Here is a 9,807-nt window from a genome sequence, read left to right as displayed (position 1 = left end):
TTTTTTTTTTTTTTTTTTGGATTCCTTTTTCTTCCAAGTTAGCCAAATGATATTTGGCAAAACAACAGGTCTTTTATGGAAATGAAGGGATTGAAAATTTCTTGATTTTAATCTCGAGTACACAGTCTTTTCTTGTGGTTTCTTTATGAAAACTTAAGGACGTAGTTTTCAACCTGGGGTCCACAGACTATGTCTGTAGGGTCCACGAAAGATGGCTGATCAATCAAAAGTAAGCAAATACTCACACTTACGATTCAAAGGGGTCCATACCTCCACCTGAAATTTTTCAAGGGTTCACAAATGAAAAAACTTGAAAGACACTGAAGTAAGGCTATAAACAGACACTTGCAGGCTTTTTATTGATATAAATACATGTAATTGATTACAGAGGACCAAATTACACGTCCCAGCTTTCAAATTGTTCTCCACTTTCTTTTGAACTTATGGCCAGTCAGCCTTAGTATACGCAGAGCACCTCTAGTTACCCTTCTGCTTATCTGTTATAGGACTGAGGTCTCTGGGACAAATCCTCTGTTGTTAGAAATGGTCAGAGATGGTCTAACTTCAATAGAGTTGTGATTAGTTTGTACCAGCTGAGGATCTGTGCTTGTGTCCTGTCTCCCTTGGTTATAAACATTTTGGGGACAGTAAAGGGTTTACCATTGTAAGAGACTCTTTGTAGCTAATAATCCATATCTTGCTTTTTTAAAATATTAAATTGTTAGCTACTTTGACTATCACCTGGAAAACGAAAACATTAACTTCCATGTTTCCTGCTACGCTGAACAGATCTCATTGTGATTTGGAACTTGAGTCGCCAAGCCTTCTCTTCCAGATTCTTTGTGCAGCATTGTTTTTGTGCAAGCCTTGGAGAGACTGCATGGCAAAGTGGTGAAGTCCAAAAGGTCTCATCAGAACCTTGCTCTCTCCTACTTGGGTGTACATGTTGTGTAGGTGTGTTGTTGGTGGGGGAGAGAGCGGGGAAGAATGGCACTCACCGCATCCCTATGCTGTATAAACAAAACTCTCAAGCGTTTAAAATTGTATTGATGGAAAATGGGATTTTTTTGGATCTAAATCAGTAGACCTTATACGAGGGGCTGTGAGCTTCATGGAGTCCCTAATTCCCAGTGTGCTCACACTTGACAGGGGCAGGGCTTAATCACGCCTCAGTCACTCCACAGCAACTGGTCCCATTACCCTGCAGTAAATGAAAACTGAGCCAAGGCAATTTAGTTTTGCTTCATTCAGGGTATGGACAGGTGTCCAGTTAGCACTAAGAATTTCTGGTACCATAAAAAATGTGGCAAGCAGTGTGCTGTACAGGTGTTGCAGCCTGTTAGCTGGAGAGCTGCACAGGCAGGTGAGGAGCAGTGTTTGGGAGTGAGATGGGTAGGCGAGGGTGGGGTTGCGGGGAGTAGGGAGGGGTGTTGACAGCACAGAACAGGGGCCCAGGGCAGAGCCACGACCCAGTCCACTGCCCGTGGGTCCCACAGGCAGAACTGTTAGGGAGCAGATTGTAGCTCAGCCCCGGTCTCAGCCTCATGTTGTCACTGCCCCAGGGTCTCAGCCCTGGATGCAGGTCCTTGCTCAGCTGTGTGTCCTGCCTGTGCAGCTTCCAGCCGGTCTTCATGGAGACCTCGGGATCGTGGGGCGATGATGGTGTAGGGCAGGGCAGAGCTACAGTGTGCCCCTGCACATCCCTGCCTGCAGAACCGGGACTTTGTCCCATACCCCCATGATCCCTGGGTCCCCAATTAAACTGCCTGGGAGCTGCATGGACAGGCGAGGAGCTGCATCTGGGGCCAGGATTGTGGGGCAGGGACAGCACGGGGCTGGGGCCAGGGCAGAGCTGTGATCTGCTCCCTGCACGCTCCTGCTGCAGAACTGGTGCGGAGGCAGCAGATCGTGGCTTGGCCCCATGCTTTCACGTCCCCAAGATCCCAGGGTCTCCCTGGCCCCACCTGCCCACCCTTGGCCCCATGCCAGCCAAGCGTTCTGCTCTTGGTGGTGAATGCAAGCTGGATAGGTCAGGGTGCCTGGGCAGAGGGGCTGGATCCAGCAGCAGCTGGAAGGAGCTGCTACTGCCAGGGCTACTGGAAAAGAGTCCAGCCACTGCACCACCCCAGCTATGCTGCATGTGCCCCGCCCTGGGCGAGCGGGTCCAAGGGACCCTCCATGGGCCAGATCTGGCCTGTGGGGCCATATTTTCCCTACCTCTGCCTTAGATTCAGTCTCTGCACTGCCTTTTGTAGTAACACAGCAGTGTTTCAGTAAATTTAATAAAATCAGCTTAGTAGCTTCCAGTGCTTCCCCCACCCCCTTCTCATTTTTGCTTGGGTAAGGTACAAAGTTAAACATATTTTGTTAGCTGATTTTTGGATGATGTTTTCATTTTGAATAATTGGCACAGCTGTAAAAAATGTGAAGTGTGACTGTTGCTGTGTGTACATTATACTGAAGAGAGAAGAATAAATTAGATTCTTGTATGCTCCAGTTTGATAGGAGTTGGGGATAGATACCTAAGTGAACAGATGAGCATTTAAGTACCCTTCAGTCAGTTTTGTGTGACCATCATGAATAGCTGGCGTTAAACTCTAGCTGGCGTTGCATACTCTAGAATGTGCATGCTAGGATGTTTTCTGTTAAACTAACCACCTTTGGAGTGATTAACTGCAACTCCACCCTGAGCATGGGATTACAGATGGGGCTCACGGTTATCAGGGATTGGAGCATGTGATGCTAAAGTAGGAGTAATAACTCTTGGGAATTGGAACACTTTAAGGAAAAATCTTGATATAGACAAAGCCATGGTGTCTCTGAATGTTGCATTACTCATGACCCTGCCATGTACGTTCCGCTGTATACAAGATAAGAGGAAGGTATCTGGCAAACCATTGGCAAGAAACCTTGTTTGGATTTATCGGTTCTAGTTTTCAGAGGGATTTACCTTATTTTCTTGCATACAACACACCTCACAATATTATACACACCTTGGTTTTTAAAAGGTAGAAGGATGATGGAAAATATCTTTCCTTGTAGCAAGGAGCTGAGTAGCAGCTAAGGAGCAGGCTCTGGTCACTGTTCTGCCTATGGATTGCTGCATGTTTGACTTTTTCACCCAGGAAGCAGCAGAACCTGCTTTTAGTATATTTTTGCATATAATCCACACTTCAGTTTCCAACAGCTGGTCTTGAAGAAAAAGGTGTATGTCGCATGTTAGAAAATGACACGCTCTTCTGGAGGATTTTTAAGGATAGTAGGAAATTTAGGGCAAAAGTTCTCATGGTAAGGACCTTGTTGTGTGTCTTAGTGGATTGGGGGACTAGTTTAATAAAGCTGCAGGAGAGCCTTCTACAGTGCCCTTAGTACATGAGCACAATTTACAAAGCCCTGAGCTACTGTTCCGTGTGTGTCTACTGTTTTAAATGGCGGGTCAGGGAGAGTGAATGATGGAAAGACATCTACCTTGTTCCAGTGTGTCAAGTAAATGAGTTTGACATTTCAGTATATATATTGTGTACCTTCTACAGGGACAAGCTCCCACATTCTTCCTAGGAAGAGCAAATTGAACAGAGTTCATCTTTTATAAATTGCAAAATGAACTTTAAATCCTTTAAAAATAAAATGACTAGGCACGTAACTGGGAGCTTGTTTTGTTGATGAATTGCTGTAACTCAATACTAGAAATTTGCCTTGATAAACTGCGCGGAAATAATCAACATAGCCTGCTCTGCACTGACTCGGTGCTGATATTGATGTGTTAACACTAGGAATGTTACAACACCAGTTTGACTTCAATTTTCCTTTTTGTGTCAATTTTGTATCCTGCAATTTCTCATCATGCGCACCTTCCCGACAGCTGAGGCTCTGGGTAAGTCTGTGCCGTGCTGTACCCCTGGTGGCTGGTTTATTGTAGTCCTTGCTGTAGCCTCTGGTTGTCTGGTCTCTGCTAGTGGCCTAGACTTTAATTCCTAATCAAAGTAATGCCTGTTCTCAGTGATCTCAAAACCCAACAACCAATCTAAGATCTTTTCTTTGCATTTCACTGGAGCATTGGAAAAGAAGGAAGCAGATCTATAATGTGAGACAGAAACTGCAGGTTTATTTTAGAAAGGGATTAACAAGCACTAGTAAAATCAGGCCACGGCTGTGAGAAAAGTTGCTCTGAAGAAATGGTACATCATCAGACTCATGTTCAAATTGAATTTATTCCATATTGAAAGTAAAGTCTAGAGCTTGAAGTCCTTTAATGTCGTTTATGTAAACCTGTGATCCAAGTCTCCCCCTCCCCCCACTACTTTTTCTAATAATTTTTTGAAACTCGCATGCACCTTTTATGATTAACAGCAAATTATGTGTAAATAGCTATACTGGAAAAGGGTGGAAATTAGATTCTTAATCCTTTTTTCCCTCTGTTGCTTGATTTTGAGTGTTGAATCGGAGGCAATTTCAATCACCAAATTGGAAATTGAAAAGAGTTGCCTTGAGTCCTTTTGTGTTCAGCTAATGTCTTAAGCTTCAGTCTGTTTCTCCTTGTTGAAACTGTGCTTTATTCTCAGGCTTATTGAAATCTGCAAGTTTTTCAATGACTTTGAGCTGTCCTTGTAAGAGCAAATAGCAATTTTACGGTATTAGGGGCCAATCCAACTCCTTTTGAAGCTACTGGAAAGATTCCCATTGATTTTTAGTGGGAGTTGGATATGAAAATTTGCTTTTGAAGTTAGCAAGAGCAGCAGCAAAAATGTCTTTCTCCATGATGAGCAAGTGGAAAGCAATGTTTCTGATGGAAGGGCTTCTCCAGCTTAGATTCTCCATCTCAGTGCCACATGCGTCTGCACAGACGTATGGCTGAAAGGTGCATTCTGGCCTAATTCATATTTTTTTCAAAGCAACAGGGCTCTGGATGTTTTCAGAAATGGGGTTGGGGATTGGTTCAGCTATTGGGCTTCTCAGGATTTTGTTCTGTAAGGGACTGCCGGCATTCCTTAGAGAATTTGGAGATGGATTTTGCAGTCTAACTTAACCTACTGGTTTTTATTCCTCAATTCCGAAAATAGCTGGTATAATACATTGGCAATAATCCTGTAATGGGCTTATATATTCTAACAAAGAACAAATACTTACTAGGTTTCCACCTGTCCAAAACATTTTTTTCTCAGACTGTGTTTTTATTTCCGGACTAGACCAAGGGTGCTCAACCCTCTGGCCTGTGGGCCAGACCCACTGCACTGTCACCTGATCTGAAGGGCTCCCCACATGTTTGTGGGGAGCCCCTGGGATGTGGCCCTGCACTCTGGTCAGGCATGCCGTGTGCTGTGGGGGCCCCCAGGCTGTGGGACCAGGTGGAGACAGTGCAAGGTGCCTGGATCCTGATCTTGCTACGTGGGGTCCCATCTGGCCCACAGATGGGCTCAACACCCCTCATCTGGCACATGGCCAAAAGTTTGAACACCACTGGAGTAGACCGTGATGGTTGTTGACTCTTGTGTAGTACTTGTACCAGCTACTGTACTAGAAAGTTAAGTTAACACACTGTTTCAGAAGAGATGGTTAGGGGAAAGTGCGGGTGGTGGAGGGAGGGAGACGCTTAGCTACTGAACAAGCGTTTTCTGAGCAGTCTCAGGTCTGTTTTTGTGTAATGAATTGAGTTAAAATACAATTTTAAAATTCTGGGTGGGCACCTGAAAGAGATGGGGAGAGCAGGCTACACACGTAATGAAAAGCATAATTGGAGAGAGAGATCTATAGAAACTTATTGCATTATACGTATTGCATTATCAAGCTGGTCAGTACTAGCCATAAACTTACTGTTCAGACTTAAATACTGATTGCATTTTGAAATAATTGTATAGTTGGAAGCTGTTTTTATTTACAGTGCATCATGAATGGCCTGCATGAAAGTCATTTGGAAACTAGGTCATCTTTAACATCTTCCCTTTGTGAAACTTTCCATGTAAAAGATAGAGGCAGACAAAACTCTTGGTTTAGAAGTGATCTTTTTATTAGACCAACTAAATAGTAGGAAAAAAAAAATTCTTTCTTTGCAAACTTTCAGGTCCAAACACCCTGCATCAAGATGAGGAAGATTCAAGATCATAGAAGTGTTCTCCCAGGTAGAAAAGAAACTTCATCTTGCACAGGGGAGGTAGAGGATGGTGAGGTTCCCCTGGGCTTCAAAGTCCATTTGTGAATATGCAGATTAGGCAGGGACAAAGCTCATGGCTTCATTCATAAACTTCATTGCTAAACAGGAAATGAGCAAAATTCACCTCCCTGCCAGATATTTGACACCTTCAGGGAAGAAACCTGCTGGAGCTTTGTCCCTGCCTAATCTCTCTATTCACAGAGCAACTTCCTGTCTCTGCTTTTTAGACTGACACAGCTACAAGCTTTATCCCTGAAACATTGTAAAAAAAAAAATAGGCATTTGACTTGGGTCCATCAGTACATAGTTGTAGTTCACACGGACTGCTGTAAAATTTGATGGTTTCATGCATGTTGATCATTGCAAGCTCTTCCAGGACTGAGGCAGCATATAAAGACTGTCCTATGGGTAGCAATGGATTTATGTTAATATTGTTGGGAGGCAGCTGGGTAGCTGTGACGAGCTCTATGAACCATGTGTTAGAATGTACCTGTCTATGTCAGCGAGCAAGTCCCACCACTGCCAGAAACCTGTTGCTTTCATATCAGCAGGGAGGAGTCGGGACAGGGTTTCTCATTCCCTGTCTATGTTCCAGTTACAACAGCAGCAAAGATCAGTTTTGAGAAGTGAATAAGAATTTCTCCTTTTTAAGTAGGTGCCCTTGTGTTCTTCCGTAGGTCCACCACCTAATATACTTCATTTTCATCAGTGACTGGGGCCGTTCCGTATTGGAGACCTGACGGAGAGCTGTTCCTCTGTCAGGCTGTTCAGTCCAATCCCCAGCTGATGCAGGAACATCCCATACAGTGAAGCTTCCTGGTTTTTTAACGTCTTCCTAATAAGTCCATTTACCCACAGTGATTTTTGCTGCCGCCTCCTGTCTTGGTTTAGGAAAACACCTTCTATGTTCCTAGGCAAATTATTCATTGTTTCCCCATTTTCTGGGATGCTTATTATGCTGTACAAAGATGCAAGGAAGAGGGCAGATACAAATTTAATGGGAGGGTATAAGTTACAATATAAAGGAAAAATGGTCTCATAAGGTGCCTGTAGACATGTGGGGACACTGCTCTGATGCGCTGTAATTATAGCACCTTGGAGCCGACTCGATTTAATCCAAGTCTTCATGATTAATCATGTCTGCTAGAGCATACATATTGGCATGCTCCAGCAGTCTCTGCATCTCGTGTATTCACTGTCTCCACACTTAAACGCACCCCCACTGCTATTTTTAACTAAAGCTTGTCAGTGAGCTTTAGTTAAAGCGCCCCCACTGCCATTTTGAAGCACAGGATGTTGACTACATGAGATGCTGCAGGTGCTTTAATTAGTGCCCCACCCCCAGACCATGTGTAAAGGCTTATATTTGCATAAAATACCATCTTTACCAATATTTTCACTCCAGTGTAATTTCACTGAATTTCTTCTCCTCATAGTATAAGAATTTTTACTATGTGGAAATATATCTAGATGTTTAACCTAAGATTTCTGTGCTGGAAAGAATCATTTGTACATATTCCTTACTGATGCTTCCCTTAAGGTCACAAGCAAAAAATAGTTCTGTTGATTTGTCAGGAAGACAATAAACAATTTGAAACTTCCCTAATGACTTGGAAGGGAGAAGCCTCAATTTGATTCATAGTGGTTGAAAATTAGATGCGACACATGCCCAGTTCCTGACTTTTTTTTTTTGTTTGAGTTGACATTTGACAGCTCCTTCATGTAAGTCATAATAGTGAATTCAGGTTAGTCAAGGCAATAGGTGGGGAGTAAGTGGTAATCTGCGGTTTAATAGTGTGATTTTGGAGTTGTTCTGATCTGATACTTTAATACATCAGGAGTACAATGTAAGTGCAGCACTGTTTATTCCTTAGGCTAGGGAAAGACATTCAAAAAGCCTGAGCCTGAATTGATTGAATTTTTGCAGGTTAGTATAACCTGGCTAGGCTGAACTAGTTTGTAACCACACAGATACCTCCTTTGGACTGAAGAAATGCAGGCATATGCCTGCAGTGGCTCAGGCTAGAAGCTGGTGGGGGTGTGGGGTGCTAGAGCAGACCTCCCTTTGCTTCTGTAGTGCTGAGCTGAGGGGCGAGTGGGGGTGTGGCCAGACCTTGGCAGGATGCTCTGATTGCCCCCTCCTGCTCTTGACCAGTCCAGCAGGGAGTTGATAACAGAACATTTATAAGCCCATCAGCAAAACAAAAGTCTCTCATTAGTTCAAGCTCTTCTTAAACAGCTTTTTCCAAGGAAGAAATGGAGGGACATTACCAGCTGACTTGTTGCTTAGCTCCAAAAAGCCCTAAGCGGACACTGTCCTGTCTGTCTTTGTCCTGTCTGCCTTACACAGATGCCTCTCAGCATAAGTTAGCATACCACATGCTGCCTATGGTCTGTGATGTGGTAGAGGGGAGTGGGGAATCCTTGCTTGAGTGGGGGGGCAGGGGGCACAGGGAATCCAGGTAGACACTGCTGTCTCTGCCAGAGCTCCAGCCAGGGAGCAGAGGGGCAAGGTGAGCCCAGCTTTCTTGCATCCCTGGGCGGGGGTCTCTACTTCAGACATCTGGGATGCTGGGGGAGTCTGGCTTATCTTAAACCAGGAAAGAGTCTGGGACAGACATTGCATAAAATGGTTTGACCCAAATCAGTTAAGTCTGATACTGCATTCAACCAGGTTTATCTCAAACTGGTTTCAGCCATTTTCAAACTGGTTTATGTGTGGTGAATATTTGTTCTGTTACAGGTTTAAACCAGTTTCTGATCACTTAAATTGGTTTATATGTAATATCTGTCCCTAGCCTTACTGAAGGAACCAGCTTTGAGTCTTACAGAGGACTCATTCCCCAGGAAAGGACCAAGAACAACATGCCTCGGAGTGTAGGTTGTGCATTGCCCTGAAGACTGGCTTAGTAGCTTCTGCATTGTGGCTCACTGAACAGAGGTTGGTACAGATTTCCTGTCCAAAGAATGACTGAGAGTCCCTGTGGACTTGGTAGGTTATATAAAGGAACAAAACAAAAACTTTGTAAAAGCATAGGTGGTGCCCAAAAGTTGTGGGAGGCTTCAGAAGTGTGTTGCAGGGATTTGGGCAAAATAAAATGGCCTGATTCTGGTCATGGTTATTTCAAGGAAATCAAAGGATCTATCCTAGTATAAAATGGTACCCCAGGTAGTTAGCATTATTCCTTGGTCTTTCAGTTTCACCTGCTGTATCAGTAGATCCCTCTGACATTGTGAGTGTATCTTTCATCTTTTACATCAATAAATATTAGGGCTGTCAATTTAATTGCAGTTAATGTACACAATTAACACGTTAACTGGTTCTTGTGTTAATTTTTTTTAATGCATTAAGCACACACTTGGCTTTGGAGCCTGCTTCTGGCTCTGCTTCAGGCTGCCCAGTGGGGCAGCGGTGGCAGTGCAGAGGACCGCAGGGCAGCCTGGGTGCAGGCTTCAGGTGAGCGGGTGGGGGGACATGCACAGACCACATGAGCAGGCACAGCTTGCACTCTGTATGTAGAGCAGTGTCATGCCAGTAAGTGTGTGTGTGTGGGGGGGCAGATCGAGGCCCCCAGGGTGAGGGAGGGAGGGCGTGGGGCAGGCGCTGGGCTGAATGTGGCCCTTGATCTGTGCCCCCACCCCACTGTTTCCCTCTCCCC

The 9,807-nt window shown here is 44.4% G+C and overlaps 1 protein-coding gene across 12 annotated transcripts in view; it reads left to right on the top strand.

Moving 5' to 3' along the window:
* The window catches only part of MTSS1 (MTSS1, I-BAR domain containing), a 244,768-nt gene that overhangs the window by 187,077 nt on the left and 47,884 nt on the right, over positions 1-9,807 (top strand). For 7 of the 12 annotated variants that reach the window (XM_019528142.1, XM_019528152.1, XM_019528148.1 and 4 more), the window contains exon 7: positions 3,863-3,874. The exons of the other annotated variants lie outside the window; for them this stretch is intronic. In XM_019528142.1, the coding sequence (XP_019383687.1) occupies positions 3,863-3,874 (12 nt within the window). The remainder of the gene's footprint in view (positions 1-3,862; positions 3,875-9,807) is intronic. 12 annotated transcript variants of the gene reach the window in all.

This window comes from Gavialis gangeticus, unplaced genomic scaffold (genome assembly GCF_001723915.1).
Source record: "Gavialis gangeticus isolate Ggan-Ray unplaced genomic scaffold, GavGan_comp1, whole genome shotgun sequence".
In the NCBI taxonomy this organism is placed as follows: domain Eukaryota; kingdom Metazoa; phylum Chordata; order Crocodylia; family Gavialidae; genus Gavialis; species Gavialis gangeticus.
The sequence above is the reverse complement of the archived record's forward strand: the minus strand, read 5'-3'. Positions and strand labels throughout refer to the sequence as shown.